The following is a 19,649-nucleotide window of genomic DNA, read 5'->3' on the forward strand; positions in this document are numbered from 1 at the left end:
CATCAGCTGATCTCAGCTCTTTGGGACAGGCGCGTGGGCTCTGGTTCAAGTCAGGGAAGTTCCCAAGGGAAGTTCATTCGCCGGGCGGCGCCCGGTGCCGCCTCGTTCCCAAACGCCACACGAACGTCTTCCATCTGGCTCAGACCTACGGTGCTGAAGGTCTGTTTTTCCCTCGTCCCCTAACCCGTATGGGGAAGCCCTGACCCCCAGGTGGCTGTTCTGGAGGAAGCCATCAGTGTCACAGGAGCTCATAAGGGTGGGGGCCCGGTGACAGGATTAGTGTCCTCGCAAGCAGAGGAAGAGCCTGGGGAGTCACCTGTCCCCGTGTGAGGCCTCAGCCTCTGCAGGCAGGAAGAGAGCCGTCGCCTAACCAGGCCGCCCACACTGCCCTCGGACTTCCAGCCTCCTGACTGTGGGACATCAATGTCTGCAGTTTACCCTCCCCACCCGTGTCCCCTGCCCCTTGTTAGGGCAGCCTGAACTAAGACTCCCGGGAAGGATCTGAGTCTCGGTCCCAATTCGCCCTCGGTGACCTTGACACACCAAGAATTCTGCATTTGCACCAGCCACACAGATGTGCTGGTTCCCCGCTGGGGGTCTCCTCCATCCTGTGCCCACACCTAGCGGGATGCCTGCCGTGTGCTGGGGACAGGGCAGGGGCTGGGTGGAGGGCGGGTGAGTGGCCGGCCTGAGGCCTGTCTGGTGGAGGGTGCCAGCCCGTGCTCTGTGCGCGAGCCGAGCGGCCGGTGAGCTCACCTCGGGGAGTATGAAGTGGAACCTCGGGGCTGGGTCGCTGTGGAAGACGACGACCGACTCCACCAGGGAGGACAGGGTGAGGCCTCCAGTGGGGCGCATCTCGGCACTCAGGGTCACGCAGGAGAAGAGGAGGGTTGGAGGGTTGTAGAGGGTGAAGTGCACGGACACGGCCCTGGTGCTGCCGTCGACCCACCGGCGGGCCCTGAGGCTGGTTAGGGCGGCCTGGGCTGCGAGTCTGCAAAGGGCGGCTGGTCAGAGGGCGGGAGGCTGTGCAGGAAGCGTGCAGCCCCAGTCCCCGCACCCGACCCCCGACGTGGCCCCTGGGCTCACAGGCCTGGACAGGTGGCCTTCTGACCCCCTAACAGTCCACTGTCCCTTTCTCATGCCCGGGACCCACAGGCTGAGGGAAGAGAGATATCCATCTCTCTCCACAAGACTCTAGAATATCCACTTTTTTCTCTGCTGTGGAGTCCGTCATTGTGAGAAGCCACCAGTGACCAATCCGTGTTAGTAACAATGAATGATTTCCCTTGCTTGTCCTTGGTATTACACAAAGGTACATGTCACCGTAAGGCGCCGAGCTCCCGGTGGGTCTCAGACAACCAGAGTTACCGGTGCGGTGTGATCCCGGGGGGTCCACACGGATGGTGCCACCGACCAGACGTGGGTGCGCTGGTGCTGCTGTCCCGGGTGTGCACCGTGCAGGACAGTCACGCGAGACTCAGTGGGGTCCTGTGTGCACCCTGCTCAGCACACGTCAAAGGCCCACTGGGTTCCGTGGCCTCCAGAAAAGTCTGAAGGAACTTTGCCTTGTCCTCTGGCGCACTTAAGAGTCTGAGGCCTGACTCAGCTCACAGTCTAACGGTGCGGCTCGGCAAGCGGGTCCATCATTTGAATCACGAGCCCTGCTCTCAGCCTGGGGCCCCTCGCTGCCAGCCCGTCTGTGCAAGCCTGGACGCTGCCGACCCCCGAATCACACTCACCTTGTCCTGCCCAGGCTCAGCTCACAGTCCTCCCTGCAGCCCCCGGGGCTACCCGGGGCCACTCTTTGCATCTCTGAGTCTGTCATAGAGGAGGTTTCGGGGCCTCTGACTTTGGAGCAACACGTAGGATGAGGGTCTTCAGTAAGCACTGAAAATGGCCTCGGAAGCTGCAGAAGATCAGATACACATTTCAAAGTCTACCCTTCAACCTGGGGTGTCTGAGTCTGGCCACATGAGGCATGTGTACTGTCCTGAAACACGGCCCCCTGCCCCTCAAGCCCCTGTGTGGTCCCCGGGCTCGAGCCTGAGCTACAGTGAGGAGGCTTCCCCATGGAAAGGCTGCACCCAGTGTCCCAGGCTGGGCTGGGACATCAGGAGAGTTTCCAGCAGGGATGATCAGGTGACCTGCGCATATTCACGCACCCCTCCCCCATTAGGACAAGATATGGGGTGTTCTATTTTTCGATATTTAAGACAGAAACACTCCAGTTTTGCATAGAATGCCAGGTCAGGAGGCACACTGGGGAGAGTCTGCAGGAGGAGAGAAAGGGAGGCAGAGGCCCACGGCTCTCCCGACCCAGCAGCTGACGACTGAGTCACGGCCAGGCTCCGAGTGACGGGATGGGCTGCTGAAGCCGCCTGGACTTCTCTCCTTCATGTTTAGAGGCCAACAGGAAGCCAGTATCCTACCTCACGTGAACCACCAGCAGGGTCCTTCTGCTGCTTAATGACCACAGTGCCCAGTAGGTAACACTGCCCTGCAAGGACTCCAGGCTGAGGAAGAAGAGAGGACGCCGGACACACTGTGAGCCCAGAGCATGAGAGCCTGCAGGCCGACAGGCGTGTGTGCTGGACCACCCCAGACACCAGTTACAGGCCAGACCGCACTTTCCTTTTAAGGGTTTACCCAGCACTCAAAGAAAGACAGCAGCTAACCCCAGTCTTTGCACCAAATCAGAATGATGTCTTTTTATCTTTTCCTAAAGTGTCCCCAGTGTCGACTACACAGAGTAGCACAAAAGCAGAATGAGAAATGCAGAGTTTGAGGAACACGGACAAAGTCATTTTATCTTTTTTAAAAAGGTAGAAAATAAAAGATAAGCACGGAATGGGGTTATTGTACAAAAGGCATAGTCCCTAGTAATTTTTTCTTCAGTTCTTGGGACTAGCCTTGCCTCTTTCTGGAGGTTTCCTCCATGCTCCCGTCTTAGCTATGTGCTCCTCCTCTGCCCCAGGGGTGGCCCTGTGCCCCGTGTCACAGCATGTTCAGTACTGAACAAGCCATCCACTCCCACCGGCCCACGAGCTCTGTGGACCAGCCACACCCTGGTCCTGCTCTGGTCTGGCACATGCAGGGCCCTGAAGAAGCTTGGGCAGCTCAGCGGGGTGCAGGGCTGGGGCAACGACTTGCTGGGCAGAGAAAGGGACAGGACAGACACTGTGGGGCCACATGCACCCACCGTGGACACCACCCGTCTCACAGCCCAGCGACGTCCAGAACTAGTGCTGCAGACGACGTCACCCCACTATGACGCGGCCCTTCGGTGACGACAGCACGGTCAAGGGCAGAGGGAAGCCCACCTGAGCAGCCGGCATGCTGGCTGAGGAGGGGCCGTGCTGGTACAGGCCATCCAGCAGCGTGGTCAGGCTCCAAGCCCACCAGGCATCCACGCCACCCAGGCCACCGAAGGAGCTCCTGGCACTTCTTGACACAAGGACAGAAACTAAACGTTATTTTTCTCTGATATAAATTTCAAGTAGGCTGGGGGTGAAGCAGCAGGGAGATACGGGGTGGGGGGCACAGAGGTGCAGGAGGTAAACAGCACGGGAGGCAGAGTGCGGAGCGTGGGGACCGGATAGAGGCGGAAACCATGGCAGTTTTCCACAGTCTTAATCATCCACCTGACAAACTGTCCATTTCTAGAAGGATACGCTTCACATTCTGCATTTTTATGAAACAGAGACAGAGTCTGCACAAAGTGGGGAAAATACTGTCACTTCCTGACCTCTGTTCCCTTTTGGGAGGATGTTAAAGAAATGAGATCAGGAAAGACCTGAGTGTGACCCAGGGACAAACGCGGCACGTCCGGTCTGTTTGTAGCTCACACCTCCTTCACGACCCACCGGGAGAGCGAGCAGTGACCACCCAGCCCAAGAGCATCTCACTCTGCGTTGATCAGAGCAATTAGGTCAGACGTGCTCACAGGAGCAGCCACACCTGGCAGCAGGGAATCCACCGCCTGTTCCACCGGTGGTACTTGGGTACAATGACCACTTCACTTACCGGCACTTTATTTGCTGCTTGATTTTTTTAGTTGGAATTTCATAAACACTTTATTGAGCTCAAAAGACTTCAAATAAGACTTAACTGTGTGAGAATCCAAAACGTGACACTTTTTTACGTTTGTGCCTTTTTTACGAAGGCACAAGAAACCGACCAGCCTGATGGCCTCCCGTGACAGGTGAGGTGCTAAGGCACAGTCACCGGACTTGCCCAAGTCACCTGGCAACGGCCTGAGAGCTGCAGGCCCAGCCTGAGTCCCTGGGGCCCATGTCTCCTATACCCCTGATTCCGGCTGGCATGCTGGCAAACGCTGTGCCCTAAGGAGCTACTGACAGTTCAGGATTAGCTGTGTGTGTGGGGGGGCACTGAACATCCCGTGACACACCAGGACACCAAGATATTCCTGCGTGGTGGCAGCGTGTGGGAGACCGTGAGGCTCAGGATCCTTGTGAGAAACATGAGGGCTCAAACGGGGGGGCCACCTCTGAGCCTTTGTCCCAGCTCACTGACTGCCCAGCACACAATACACAGCCAAGCACTACCTCGGCTGCCCCATTTCTGATATGTGCAGCAAGACTCAAACTCCTATGAGCAACGTGTCAGGTACCGCTGACCTGCGGAACGCGAGGTGAAAAGCACACTAGCAAAGCCAGGACTTTCTGGGGTTTCGATTTCCTTTCCAGCGCCACCCACTGGTCGTGTGTTGTGCGCACAGCGCCACCTGGTGGCACCAGCTGCGCCTGCAGGGGCTGGCTGACAAGATGTCATTGATGGAAGTGACTGCTGAAAAATTGCACTTCCTTTCACTGCATGTTCACCAGTGAGAACCTGGGTTACTGAGGTAGAGAGACGCCAGACTCATGAACTGGGACATCCAGGTCCCACCTCACCAGCGGGTCTCAGATTCACTCGCCGTCACCTGGTGGGCGCCAAGTACCGTCTTGTAGAAGATGAGCACAGCTGTGTCCTCAAACAACAGATAATGTTAAATAGACTTGCTAGCTACCTACCTGTGCCAAAAACAAATTCAACAAAAAGAACTTACATCAAATTGAATCAGTCTAAGGCATCATATTCATAGAAAAACTATGGGAATGTGTTTTCAGATACTCTCCAGCGAAAGTAAACCTTGGAGCACGTTATTTCCTGCCACTGAAACTGTGGTAAGAATCAGTATGAATTAATATCATGCACTTCAGAATTCAAAGCCAAATGCTCTGAAAGAACTGTCAGACTGAGTATTTCTGGAGGGTGGAAATAAAGTCTGACCATCGATTTAAAAGCAACTTTCAGTCAAAAAGAAGGCTACACTAAATGCACACACTGACCACGACCTGCATCCCCACGAGGAGGAGAAACAACACAACCAAGGCCGCCTCTGGTGGTACCGTCAGGAAGCTTCCAGCTTCCTGTGTTTCGGTTCTTCCATGTTCCCCGATGACAAACATGCATTGGTTTTCACAGCAGAGGAAACACAGGTACCTGGGAATCTCCCGGAGCTGGGCGGCTGTTACAGCCGCTCCCAGAGGGAGCAGTGATTGTGAATTGCGATCCAAGAACTCGGCTGTGCTCCCGAAAAAGGAACTGTGACGCCCTGTGTCATTGCAGCATCTCTACTTCCAGACCCCAAAGTGCCTTGAAATATCACTATTTCACTGTTTACCAAAATGCAATGCTGTGATCAGGCCCCGGCTGCAAACAGGCCTCCAAGGAACAGTGGGGAAAAGGGTGTCCCTGGGCCAGTGTGACAATCTTTTCCTGATTTCTTACTGGGCTGGTGGAGAAGAGCCTTGTCTGCGTAAAACGTCTCTAGGAAGTGGATTAGATGGCCCGGAAGGTCCATTCCTCTTGATTTGCTCAAAGTAACAGAGTGCAGTGATCCTGGCCTGGAGCCTGGGCTCCGGGCCCCTCCTGGCGTCCACCCGCCCGTGTGAACACACCACTCCCCGTGCAGTGGCCCAGGCTCACAGAGGTTCCCCAGGACGTCCTACCTTGTAAACGTGTCCCGAATGGCTTGGTTGAGGGAGCACTCATGCTGGGAGAATTTCCCATGTGTTACAAACAGATGCAGGAGCAGCATGAGGGTGCACATGGCGACGTCTCTATAAGAAAGGACATTTAAATTAGTGTCCTCACAGACCCGCGTGGCAGACCCAGTAAGCATTCCTAACGGCTCCCGGCTCTTCAATCCCCAGGTGGAAATTTTCATAGAAAGGGTGGGGTATGTGTTGAGGTTATTGTTTTGCACATTGACATCTAACTTTTTCCAAAACCAGCTCTGAAAAAGACTAGTCTTCCTCCAATGAATTGCCTTTGTGCTTTTGGGAAGAATGAGGTGGGCATATTTGTGCGGGTCTGTTTCTGGGCGCTTCATCTTGTTCCTGACCCACGTGTCTGCCCTGTCACATGTGCACGATGTCTGGGTCACTGTGGCTTCATGGTACGCCCTGAGCCAGTCCTCCGGCTCTGCTCTCCTTGCTCAGACCTGCTTTGGCTGGTCTATTTCCTTTGCTGTTCATAAAAACTTCAGGACCCGTGTGTCAGTATCCATACAAAGCTTGTGGGGTTGGTTGGAATTGCACTGAATCTATAGATGAAATCAGAAAGTTGACACCGACAATACAGAACATTCTGATCCATCAACAGCCTCTCTCTCCATTTCTTTAGCTCTTTGCTCTTTCATTAGTGTCTTGTGGTTTTCAGCACTCACGTCCTGCAGGTTTTCTCACACTGTCTACATGCTTCATTTCTTTCGTGTTGCAGTAAATGGCACTGCTTTTTGCTCTTTCAGTTCCAACTGCCCAGTTCTCGTGCACTGAACATGGCTGCGACACTTCTCAATTATTCTGTTAGTTCTAGGAGCCTTTGTAGATCATTCATGATTTTCTGCATAAACAAGTCATGCCATCTGCAACAGGCTGTTTCATTCCATCCTTTCAAATCTGTAAGCTTAGGAGAAGCGAGGACAGCACATCCTGGCCGTGTGTCTGACCTGAACGAGCAGTGTCTCCCCACCAAGTATGAGGTTTGGTGCACATTTCACAGATGCCCTTTATGAGTTTGGGGAAGTTCCCTCTACTCCTAGTTTGCTGAGAGTTTTTTTTCTCCCAAGAATAAATGTCAAATTTTGTTGAGTGCATTTTCTACATCTCTTGAGATACCTGTACGATGTTTCTTACCCAGTCTGTTAATACAGTGAGTCACATTAACTCTTTTCTTCTCCTGTGTGCACAGGAGCACCCGTCTTGCTGTTGAGAAAGCTGGCTCGTTGTGCTGCCGTCCTCACCGTCTCGTCGTGCTGCTGTCCTCACCGTCTCCTCCCCGTGCGGACGCGCCACGCACTCACTGGGAACCGCACGTTGGAACAGAAGCTGGACCCTGTTAAGATGGCTGATTTGGGTAGGTCACCTCCCAGGTGATGTGCGTGCCATCAGGACACAGTGCCTGGTTTTTCCCTTTCGGTTTGTGTTGGCCGTTCTTGATAACCAATGCTTACATGCACTACGTGGTCAGGCTCTACTTGTATCGTTTGCACATCCGCTGTGACGAGAAGTGTCTGCTCTCCTCTGCCACCATTTCCAGGGGCAGAGTTTGTGTAGAAAACACGTGACGGGCACTGTTTGTAGAAGCCGTGCCCCAGCGTCTACCAGCCTGATCAGTACATGTCTGTGTCCTCCCAGCTCCTCGCCGGGAAAAGACAGGAATTCCCAAATCCTTGACAAATGACATCAGCAAGATGTGAGAGCGACCCAGCCACGCCTGGGATTTAGAGAGAAGATTCGGCTGTTAGTGCGCGAGGCTTCACAGGCGAGCAGTCCCACAGGCCACGGGGAGGAGGGGCGTCTGAGGGCTGGGCTGGGAACGGCTGCCATGAGCACGGCGTTTCTTAACTTTTATGTTTTATGTAAAAAAACCACGCTGATTTGGCGTTGATCACCATAATGCATCTGTAGGTATTTCAACACTGAACGATTATTAAATACTGTCATCGGGCTAAATGGATGTCCCAGGCAGAGGTGCCCACGTCCCGCCTCCACGTGAGCCCGGGAGGCACGTGGAGTGCAGACATCAGGATGGAATCTGACCAGCGGGGGCGCCGAGGCCAGGGTTCTCCCCACCCAGCTGATGCCACTTCAGTTTCCAGGCAGCCCATGTCCGGGCACACGGTGCTGGCTTTGGGGGTCCCACGTGCATTCCGCACTCCCGACGCTGGCGGGCTCGCTCTGAAAGCCCTGCACCCACCTGAGCACCACCTGCGTGCGCACCTCCCGTCTCATCCTCTTCCGGGTGGCCCTGAGTTGGGCAGGAGTTGGTGGCCGTGCCCAGCGTAGGCGGCGAGCTTGCTGACGTGCAGCCAGGGCCTGTGGGGGCAAGAATGTGAGTCTCAGGCTGCGGGTGACAGCAGAGCGCAGCTGACCGTGGGACGGAAAGGACAGACAGCTTTGGAGGAGAAAGGAGAGTCGCGATCCCAGAGGGAGAGGAAACAGGACATGGCCGCTTCTCCCAGCTGCCAGCTGCAGGCCGAGGGGTGCAGGAGACGCGGCCACCCGCGGTTGGAGCCCAGACCTGACGCTGCTCCTCACACGGAGGGGTCCCACTACGTCACCGCTCCAAACGTCACTCTTACCCCTCTTCAAAACGGCTCCACATGCTCCCACCTCCTAAGGCCCAGTGGCACAGCAGGTGTAAATATGGTGTGAGACGCCAGACAACAGCCAGGCAATGTGGACACTCGCCATGCATTTATCATGTCATAGATTGGGGGAGGAAGGCCTCGGACAGGCCATCCCAATGGCCATTTAGCCATTAGGAGGTCACGGGCGTCCTCAGGGAGGACGGGAGCAAGGGTGGGAGGAGTAGAGAGGAGGCCTGCCTGTGAGTGAGCTGACCGGACCTGTCCGGATCCCGGCTGCCCGCTGGTCACCCCAGGAGCGCACACGCCTACTGCAGGCCACGGGCACTAACTCAGAGGCAGCCTGTGCAGCTCTTCTTGGCGGCCGACAGACCTCTCTCTTCCTTCGTGTCACCCACGCCGGCCAGGAGAACACTGTCCACAGGACAGAAGAACTGAGGTGGGACGAGGGAGGGAGGAGATTTTCTGTGGGGCCACTGCAATGCAAACGGCTCAAGAACTCCAAAACCGTGGACAAGAAGTATCTTTCACCTGCTTCACTATTTAAAATACACTCGTTTTCTTAGTGCTCTGATTTCTTTGAGATTGGGGTGAAGGTAAGAAAGTGGAACCCAGGTTTCATCTATCATATGTGTGTTGAAAGCAATATAGAAATTAAAACACACCCACGGGTCTCCAAAAATGCAGCCAAATTTGGATTCAAAGAGTGAGCTCAGACATACAGGATGAGGCCACACCGCGGTCCTCTAAGGCCAGTGACCGCCACAGGCTGCGTACTCACTTTCTCAGGTCTGCCGGCCCCGCCAGACATGCTGCAGCTGGAAGAAAGGGGCATGCCGGTCCTGCGGCGTCCTTCCAGCTCAGCGTCCAGGTCCTTGGTGGCTTCACACAAACATGTGATGAAGAAGTGCTCGTCATCTTTCCTTTTCCAAGCGACGCCCAGAGCCACGAGGCCAATCTGGAAAAGGTCACAGAACACTGCTGTCACCACAGCACGTCTGAGCCCACAGAGCTGGGCCTGCTTCCCGCTGAGGCCCGGACGCCGAGGCCCAGCTCAGATGCACGCCAGGCCCCCAGGTCCAGTCCTGCCCAACGCCATCCAGGCGTGGCCTTGTGCCTTCTGCGCTCTAAGGCTCAGTGTCCTCTAATGGAAACTTGGGGTGCAGGGGAACGGCGTGAGGACTGACCAGTCCATGCACAGCTCAGCGCAGGTCCTGCCGGCTCCCTGTTTCTCTCGTCACATCTTGGGCAAGCTGTGAAAAACTATATACATCCCCAAATGGAGTCGTCACCCCCCTCCCAGCCCTCGTTGATGGGAAGTGACTCCAACGTGGCCACTGCTCACCGTAAGTGGCTGGGTGACGAAGACGCAGCAGGCCACGGAGAGGGTCAGCAGACACAGCCACTGCACAGACTGCGGCGGGCCGAACCTGCCCCAGGGAGACGCGCGTCAGCCCCCGCCTGTCTGTGCTCAGAGACACGGGGCGGCAGCGTCCGTGCCCTTGTGACGCGTGGCCCTGGGAGGCCGTGGGGCTGCGGGAAAGGCACTCTGCCGTCCACCCTGCCGTCCACCCAGCGGCAGGGACAGCTTCCTGTCCAGAGGGGACATCAGCCACCCTGGAGCTGCCGAGGGGAAAGAGAAAGGACCCCCACACACAGATGGGAGAGCGCAGGGTGGGAGGGAGGAAGACAGGCTGTGGTGACAACAGTGACCTCTGCATCTGCTGAGCCCTGAGATGGGACGGTGGCACTGGGGATTACACGTGCTCCCAAAACCCTACAGATGTGGCACCATCGGCAAGAACTACTCGTCACGGTTTAGGACCACGTGAGCCCACGAGCCACGCTGTGTGACCCTGGGGTCACCCACGGCGGCAGCATGTGAGGTGGGACAGAATCAGGACCTGTGACCTGTGCCCGCCGCCCATCTCACAGGTGCGTGTGTTCTCAGAAGACAGGTGACAGTTAAGGGCATGCTCTGTGCCCTGTCAGCTCATGAGCTAGTTCCTCCTGCTTTGGGGATGAGCCTGCGGCTTCATGTAACACCCAGGACTCCGTGGCCGGGCTGCCCTCCCAGGGCTGCCAGGCCAGGGACCCTGTGGGGTTTGCACAGAACGCTGCTCACCCTGGGCCGCTGGGGGGAGGAGGGAGGCTGAAATAGGAAGAGCCACGTGTGCGTTCCCAGAAACGCAGTGGTTTTCTTAAATGCTACACTTGCCCTCCAAAGAGCCGAGGGCATGTGAACACTTTTATGGCTCACCTGTATCCTAGAAATCCTGTCCCCAAGCCACAGGCCACGGACACCATCCCGCAAACGGCCCACGCTGCAGAGCCCACCCATGGCAGAGGCGCTCTTGGCCACCAGGGAGTGGCAAGTCCTTCAAACTCTCCGCTGGGGGCTAAAGAAAGCGGGCGGAGGCACGTGTGTTAACAGATCTCGCCATTCCATCCATACCCGGTGTGACCAGTAATGTTATGTCACCTGACTGGGTCACTGGCTGCCCAGACATTTAGTCAAACGTGATGCTGGGTGTGTCTGTGCGTGTGTTTCTGGATGACATGAACATGTGACTCGGTGGACCGAGTAAAGCCGACGGCCCTCCCCAAAGTGGGTGGGCCTCGTCCAATCAGGTGAAGGCCTGACCAGAACAAAAACGCCGACTTTCGCCGAGTAACAGACAATGCCTCCTGCCTGTGACCCGGAACCTGGGTCCCCTCCTTGGGCCACCAGCACAGGCCTTGCCAACCGCTGTGCACAGAGACATGTTCATGCCAGTGCCACAAGCTGTGCTCGAGGCCTGGGTGACCCGGCGCTGTGAGGACCCTGCACATGTCCACAGCACTCCTGGGCCTGCAGCCACACGTCCCCCCAGGCCAAGCGCGAGATGCGCCCCTCGGACATAGCAGCCCGGCCCCTGGGACGCAGGCCCTGGTGTTCCTGCAAGGCCGCGTCTATAGGCCCATCCCCGAGCTTCCGGCCAGTCTGAGCTGCGGGTGACGTTCACTCTCATTTGCATCAACAAATGTGGAGCTCCCCATTTCAGGACTCTTAAGGAAAAGTTAAGTGTCTGTCACTGACTTTTCAGAACATGTGACAAAGCCACATAAGCATATGCCAGAAAATCAGTGGGCCTTGGCGACAGCTGAGGTGTCCGTTCAGATGGGCCTGGCTTCCATGGCACCAGAAGCTTCAGTCACAGGTGGCCCAACTCCCGCCCTTTGCACCCCGACCCTCCCAACAGGCTGATGCCAGACGTGGCAGAAGGCGTCGGGCACTGTACGCCCAGCACTGATGTCACCTGCGTACCGAGAGCACAGCAGTCACTCTTCTCCCTCGGTGCCTGCGGGCCAAGGTCAGCCCCGCAGGCCTCCCGCTCAGGGGGCAGACGGCCTGCACCACCGCCGCTGGCCTCGGCACTCCCGGGGAGGATGGCCGACGGGTTTTGCTAGAAGAGACAAGATCGGGATGAGGTTCATGCTTCTGTGGACCTGTGCCCTTCGTAGGGATGTGTCTGCGGGCCTCTCGGGACAGGGCAGGGCCCGGCCACCCTCATCGGGCCTCAGGCTGGGGACGGACTCTGGGGGAGGGGGAGGGCAGGCCTGGGCCAGGCCCCTGGCCCCTGCAGAGGGTGCCCATGTCAATGACGGAGGGCTAACTACGAACGCGCCTTCACGGTCGGGAGTGACCGTGCAGCTGTCCTCTGGGGGGCCGGCGGTTCTGGCTGGAGCAGCGGGCTGGGTGAGGCTCAGGCAGACGGGCAGGGAGCCAGCCTGGGTGTGGGGTCAGGACCGGTCCCAGCAGGACAGCGGAGGGGACAGGCCTGGGGCAGAGTACTATGCTCGGGAACGGGGCGTCAGAGGCCGGAAAGCACAGGAACACACGTGCCCGACACGCTTCCACAGGCAAGAGCCACACGTACGGTAAAGCCACCATCACAGAGACAAAGCACAAATGCCAGTGACATGTGCTTGAGCTACTGAGAAGCTGCCCTTTGACTGGTCCCCTGTCACAGGCCACGTCTGCTCGCCTGGGGCCTGGAATGGAGGCACCAGCATGGGGACCCCTGCTGTCCCCGCTCGGGGGCCAAGCAAACACCGGACCCTGGCTGCACGGTGTTTCTCCCACTGGGCCTGCCGACCTCATCCTGGCCCTCGGGCCCAGCTTCTAGCACGTCACTGCCCATCCACTTTGGCTCCAGATTCTGCCAGCTGCACCCCTTCTCAGCTGGCCTCTGCTGAGACACCTGGACGGCCAGCCGCCCCTGTGGCCTGCGTCCGTCCTGGGAGACGGCCTTCTGTCTCTGCAGAACACACCCCTGCTTGCTGGCCTGGCCAGCATGGTGGGTTCCTCGTATCCACCCCACCCTGGGCCTGATCAACAGGGGTCAGACCACAGCCAAGAGAGGGTGCCAGGAAACCTAACTGTTAGAATTAGCTGCGGCGTTTTATTGTGTTTACCTTGTATGTCGTCTGTGCTTCTGGCATCCTTCTATCGGAATTGGGGTCTGATTGAAAAAAAGTCAAATTTATGACATTAATCCAGGGAGTGAGGGCTCCTGAGGGGAGCTCTGCCTTCAGGACCCTCTGACTGCAGGGGACAGGCCTCCCTGTGACACAGGACATGGCTGCAACGAGGGCGCTGCCATCCTGGTGGGGCCTGACTCCCCTTAAAATGTCCTATAAATGTCTGACATGAAGCTCAGCATTCCTGGGAATGAGCTCAGTGGACGTGGAGAAGGGGAGATACAAGGTCTGGCCCGTGGGCAGCCCAGGAAGCCCTGGGGGGGAGGCATGTGCCTGGACGCCCTGCTCAGGCTCCATCATTTCCCTCTTGCTGTGATTTTCAAACAAAAAGCACCGTTTAGGCTTCCACATGCCCACTCACTCTCAGCTGCCTCTGTCGGCGCTTCTCTCAGGGGCTGGCAGGGCTCCAGTCGGGGTGGCCCGCTGGCTTCCTGCAAAGTAAGGAGGTCGTTCAGGCAGGGTGTCCCCGGTGTTCCGCCAGGACAGGAGCACATGGACGCCCGCTGGTACCTCGCTGAGCCTGAAGAGGAGCGACAGGAGCTGTGCCCCAGAAGAAAGCAGGAGGGAGCACAGGAAAGCCGTCCTCAAGGACCCGAGAGGGACGCCAGTGGGGCCGGCGCCCACGGGGAGCTGCAGTGACAACAGCAACACCTGCAAGGAGTCCCACTTGAAGTGCACGTCATTGGTAATCACACGTGCAGCTCATGTGATACATTCTACTCCCCTGAGTTCTCTGTCCCTCAATCTTTGACCTCCCACCTTGGGAGTGAAAAAGGAAAAACCATAAGAAATCCTTTTATTTTCATCCTGTACAAATCCTTCAGGACTGAAAACACGTTTGTTGAGCACCTGCTTTACATCAGGCACGCCACATGATCAGCTGATTTAATTCTTGCTATAATCGAACAAGAAGCTATCAACACCCCCAAAGTGTCCCCAACAAAGAGAAGCAGAAAAGAGATGAGACAACTGGTCAACCTCAGAGGACAGGCCAACCTGAGGTGGCCTGACCATGGCGCCTGCCGTTCCAGGTGGATACAGCTGTTGCCTTCCTGCTACTGGATGACACTTGTCTATCATCTCCTTACAGGTTCTACACACTTGCTATTCTTTTTAGAAAAGAATCGCCGACCCATCATGTGGTGGCATGAACTCTAAACCCTCATGCTCTCTGTGGACGCACTGCTGGGCCCGCCTGGGAGGCAGGCCCATGAATGGCCACCAGGTTGGCACAAGCGCAAGTCTGGCTGCTTGTCCTCACCCCGCAGCGAGCAGGGTCTACGTTCAACTTTGCGTGCTGAGTTACGGTAAATCTCTGTCTCATAGGGATGGTTACACCAAAGCTGCTGATTGCAAACTAGCGTCCCACAGCCAAGTGTGGCCATCACTACTGTTCTGTTTCTTTGGTCAGAGGATTTTAAAAAGTTGAACTAATTGCCAACATTTAAAAAGTCAGGCACATTCTCCTTTGAGACTCCAGGCTGCTGAGCCCCTGAAGAGCCATGCTTGGTGGTGGCAGTCAGCTGAGGCCATCGCATGGCCCATGTCCCCACTGGGCTGCAGCACATGGGGTCCCTCCCCACTGTAACCTCCCTCCGAGCACCAGTTTCCTAATTCCTGTGTCCGGAAGGGCTCGCACCGCAGGGCTGCGACAGAAGAGCGACTGAGGAAAGTGCCCACCTGCTCGTGTCCGGCGGCAATGACCAGGGCAGCAACACACGCGTGGGCGCACAGCAGGGTGAAGGCGACACTCAGGCGCGGCGTGTGCAGGGGGCCCCTGCCGGAGGGCCGGCTGTGCACAGAGGCCCACACGTGGAAGTCCTCCAGGTACTCTGTGAACTTGGAGTACAGGAGCTGTGACAGAGCGAGAGCCTGGCTGCCGTCGGGCCAGCACACCACCACGTGGAGCCTGGGCCACCCTCAGCGGCTTTCTGAGCAGACACGCCGCTCACGTGCTCCTCCGGACCCAGCTCCTCAGGGGGGCACGGAGCCAGGCTGGGGGGCCCTCACAGCTGCCTGCCCCCTCCCCTTCCCCCGCCCTCCCCTCAGCGCCCTGCACATGCCCAATCCCACCTTCACTGGGGCTCCGGAGCTGGGGGACACCTGTCCCCCACCTCGCCTGTCTCGAGTGTCTTCACACCACTCCCTCTAGAGCCTCTGTCTACAAACCCTGGTGGAACCGATCACGTGCCTCCTCTGTGATCCTAATAGACTTTTATAAAACCCCATTCTCAGCCCGTTGCCCCTGCAGTTAATTTTCTGGGGGTTTCGAGCTCCCTGAGAGGCAGGACTGCCCCCCTCAGAGTACGTGGTAGGTGACACGCCCAGTAGGGAATTGCAGTGAGCACGAGAGGTCCCGTCCAACTCAGCGGACCCTTGGCGTCGTCCTGCTGAGAACAGACCCAACCAACAGCAGGACAGGCTTAACGGGACGAGACACATCTGTGTATAAACGGACTGGCTGGAGGGTCTGCCATCCACTCGTGAGGCCGCCCCGTGCTTCCGCACGGCTGGGTCAGCCATGCAGGGTTCTCTCCAAAGCTCTCCAGCCAGACAGCTGGAGAATCAGCGTCGTGACTGCGTTTAGTCAGTTATACTCACACGGAAACAACTGTCTAAGGATTTCCCTGTGCTGACTGTGGGTGACTGAAAATTTTTTTCAAATTAATTATTTTTTGGACTAACTTAGCAATATCATGCCTGAAAAGGCCAAGGTGGTGAGCCTGCCCTGTCACCTCCAGCAGGTGGCAGTGGGAGCACAGCGGAAGGAAAGAGCTGTGAAACGGAACCGTCAGCACTCACTGGGCTCCTGCCCATTTGAGACCAGACTAAGAAACTGTTCACCAGAAACGCAGTCATGCAGGAAAATATTTTCTACACTTTCTATTATGGAAATAAATGGAAGAAAATTCTAAGTGTGCCACAGGTGGAAACGTCAGCAAAAATAGTGCTGTAATATGGCCTTTTGATGATAATTTTAAAGAAAAGTCACAAAGAAATTTACTCTAAAATGTGAAATTAGGAAGTGAAAACTTCACAAGCATTATTATGACAACTGTGTAAGACACACTCACATACAGGGAAAGGCTGGAACAGGCAAAGGTCGAGTTTCGGACTCAGTTTATGAGGTTCTAGGTGATTTTGTCTTTTTTCAGGAGCTGCCATTCTGCCTGATCGCGTCTGCACTGTTTATCGGCCGTCCTGGTTGCTCAGGATAGTTGCAGGGCACTCAAAGACCGTAATTAGCGGCCCCTGGCACAGCACGGACCGCAGGCAACCATGCATTCTGCCAATGTTATTGTAGTTACAATTAAAAGAAGAACACATTACTATAATGATTAATAACCGGAAAGGCAATTAGTCCATGCTTGGACGGCCACTGAACTGACATGTCTTTGGAGACCCAGCTATCTGCAATTAACCAAGGAAAGAATGTACCGCTAAACTTGGCAGAGTTTAAAGAAGCCACTGCCGAGAGAAGCAGAGCTAGAAACTGTATCCCGCCAGTCATCCAGGGGTGCCACATGGGGACACGGTGCCACCTACCTTCCAGAAGCCGGGCCCCCGGCACAGGCAGGCCAACTCCCGTTCCACGCGGCCGTCCCGCCTGCCCGCCGCCAGCCAGCACTCGGCGGGGAAGAACCAGCTGTGTCCGCATCCCGTGAGCAGCTCTTTCACCATCACGTGGCTGACGTACCAAGCGGGAGAAGGCCCACAGTTGTTGTGCCACAGGCGGACTGTCCGGAGTGGGCCCAGTGGGGCGGGGACACTAGGACACAGCAGCGTCCCGTCAACAAGGGCATGGCACCCGGGTCTCAGCCTCAGGGAGGGCGGCACACGTCAACAAGTGAGCGCTGTGCAGTGACACAGAGCCCGCGGAGCACGGGAAGGTGACAGTGGATTCCCGTCAGCCCCTCGCGTCACAGGGTACAGACGCCCCAGCCACACAGAGCTCTTCCTAAACCCAGTTCACTCAAACCCCACTGATGCATCTGTGTCAGGTGTGGATTAGTCCCAAGTTAACCCTTTCTGTCTTAAAGAACGCATAATTTCCCAAACCAATACATAAATATTATAAAGGAAATTGGCCTAGAGAAAAACATACTTTGTTCATTTCTTTCATATTTTCTGAAACATTAGGTGCTTGTACTCCTGATAAAGGACCCCTTTTCCTCCACCACCACCATCTTTGCGTTCCCACCTTTCCTTGCTCTTCCAAATTCGGGATGAAACTAATGAATGGCTTAACGACACAGAAAACGCTGTGATTTCCAAAGGATGCAGTCAGACTGCTGTCTGACACTAAACACAAAAGTTAACTCAAATTGGATGAAAGACTTGAGTATGAGGCCTGAAACCATAAAATGCATAGAAGAAAGCTGTGGACCCTGGTCTCACAGGGGTTTCTGTGAACTTGAAACCAAAGGCAAGGGAAGTAAAAGCAAAAATAAATGAATGAAAATATATCATTCATTTCTTTTTGAATGAATACATCAAACCAAAAATCTTCTGCACAGAAAAAGAAACTGCCAAAAAAACAAAAAGGCAACCAACCAAATGGGAGAAGATATTTGCACACACCTCCAATAAGAAATTAATATTAAAAATACATAAAGAACTCATACAATTCAACAACAACAACAACGAAATCCAATTAAAAAATGGGCAGAGGACCTGAACAGACACTTCTCCCAAGAAGACATATGAATGGCCGACAGACATCTGAAAAGATGCTCGACTTCACTAGCTACTAGGGAAATGCAAATAAAAACCACAATGAGACACCACCTCACACCAGTTAGAAAGGCTATCATCAATAAGACAAGTAATAACAAGTGTTGGAGAGGCTGTGGAGAAAAAGGAACCCTTATACGCTGCTGGTGGAAATATAAATTGGTGCAGCCACTATGGAAAACAGTATGGGGGTTCCTCAAAAAATTAAGAATAGAATTACCATGTGACCCAGCAATTCCTCTACTGGGTATCTATTCCCCCAAAATTGAAAACATTTATCCGTAAAGATATATGTACCCCTATGTTTATTGCAGCATTATTCATGATGGCCAAGACATGGGAACAACCGAAGCGTCCCCTGAGAGATGATTAGATAAAGAAGATGTGGTGTATATACCGCGGGTGCCAAAAAAATGTATATACGTGACTTGTAGTCATGGGTTTTTTTTCGGTATATATTGAGTATTACCATTTTAATATAGTTTTTTTCCCTTTCTTAAAATGTGTATACATTTTTTTGGCATCCTCTGTATACACAATAGAATACTACTCTGCCATAAGATGAAATAGTGCCATTGGTGACAACATGGATGGATCCTGAGATTATCATGCTAATGAAATGAGTCAGAGAGAAAAAGTCAAGAACTATATGACTTCACTCATAGGTGGGATATAAAACTGAAAGCAATAAAGGAACAAGACAAAAAACAAGCAAAAACTCATAGACACAGACAACAGTTAAGCAGTTCCTAGAAGGTCAGTGGGGAGGGGTGTGGTAGGTGAAGGAAAAAGGGGGATCAAATACATGGTGATGGAAGGAGAACTGACTCTGGGTGGTGAGCACAATGTGATACATAGATGATGTGATACAGAATTGTACGCCTGAAACTTATGTAGTCTTATTAACCAATGTCACCCCCAAAAATTTAATTAAAAAAAGAATGAAAAAAACCCCACAAATATGAAACGCTATCACTTGGCACAATCTTTTTTGTGCTGTTTTTTTTTAGGTGAGAAAACTGATTTTATCTACAGACTAAAAAGTAATTATAAAAACCACTAAATGTGCATCATTCTAGACACTGCTAGCATGGAAATTTACCAATAAAAAATGAGATTATAAGCTATTTTGGGGTAAAAAGAAAGAAAACACTGTGATTATGAGTTTTACTAGCATGTGAAACCAACTCAGCCCCCACCCGTCTCCCCCGTCCTCCGTCTCCATACAAACACGCCATTTAATCCACTTCAGGTAACGAAGTGAAAGAAGCTTTATGACATCGTTTGTATGTAGACCGCTGCCCCTTTTAGGAAGCTGGGAGTTGTGAGGAGGCCACCGCAATTCTGACGGGCCTGTCGCAGACCGCGGGGGGCAGGTCTCGGAATACCTCAGGACAAACGTGTGTCTGGAGTTCCTTTCGAACAGGGGCTTCTCTGGACAGTAGAGCTCCTTGGGTTCTGAATGTCCATTTTCACCACATAAAACAACGTACACCTCAAAACAAAGACACAAGGGTAAGTGCTCGTGGGCCACACACACATCAGTAACTTGGCTGGGGCGCGGCCTCCCTGCGCCTTCGCCCAGCCCCCACCCCACCCCCCATCCTGAAAGGCCAGTGCCCCGCGGGGACCCACAGGCTGAAGGGAAGTTGCACCTGCCTGGTCGGCTGGCTTTCTACCTATTTGATCTAGAAAAGCCGGATGCCCCCTTGGGTTCACTAGGGAACGTGTCTGA

The 19,649-nt window shown here is 54.6% G+C and overlaps 1 protein-coding gene across 1 annotated transcript in view; it reads right to left on the minus strand.

Annotated features, from left to right (window-relative positions):
* Positions 1–19,649, minus strand: part of PKD1L1 (polycystin 1 like 1, transient receptor potential channel interacting) — a 117,073-nt gene that overhangs the window by 53,449 nt on the left and 43,975 nt on the right. Inside the window, exons 32-47 of the mRNA XM_033087971.1 lie at positions 19,303–19,409; positions 16,727–16,949; positions 14,861–15,034; positions 13,691–13,810; positions 13,542–13,611; positions 12,146–12,234; positions 11,964–12,102; positions 10,917–11,055; positions 10,002–10,086; positions 9,438–9,614; positions 8,266–8,384; positions 6,015–6,125; positions 3,321–3,444; positions 2,430–2,513; positions 1,740–1,906; positions 757–991 (exon numbers count right to left, since the gene is read on the minus strand). Of these exons, the coding sequence (XP_032943862.1) occupies positions 757–991; positions 1,740–1,906; positions 2,430–2,513; positions 3,321–3,444; positions 6,015–6,125; positions 8,266–8,384; positions 9,438–9,614; positions 10,002–10,086; positions 10,917–11,055; positions 11,964–12,102; positions 12,146–12,234; positions 13,542–13,611; positions 13,691–13,810; positions 14,861–15,034; positions 16,727–16,949; positions 19,303–19,409 (2,163 nt within the window). The remainder of the gene's footprint in view (positions 1–756; positions 992–1,739; positions 1,907–2,429; positions 2,514–3,320; positions 3,445–6,014; positions 6,126–8,265; positions 8,385–9,437; positions 9,615–10,001; positions 10,087–10,916; positions 11,056–11,963; positions 12,103–12,145; positions 12,235–13,541; positions 13,612–13,690; positions 13,811–14,860; positions 15,035–16,726; positions 16,950–19,302; positions 19,410–19,649) is intronic.

This window comes from Rhinolophus ferrumequinum, chromosome 20 (genome assembly GCF_004115265.2).
Source record: "Rhinolophus ferrumequinum isolate MPI-CBG mRhiFer1 chromosome 20, mRhiFer1_v1.p, whole genome shotgun sequence".
In the NCBI taxonomy this organism is placed as follows: Eukaryota; Metazoa; Chordata; class Mammalia; order Chiroptera; family Rhinolophidae; genus Rhinolophus; species Rhinolophus ferrumequinum.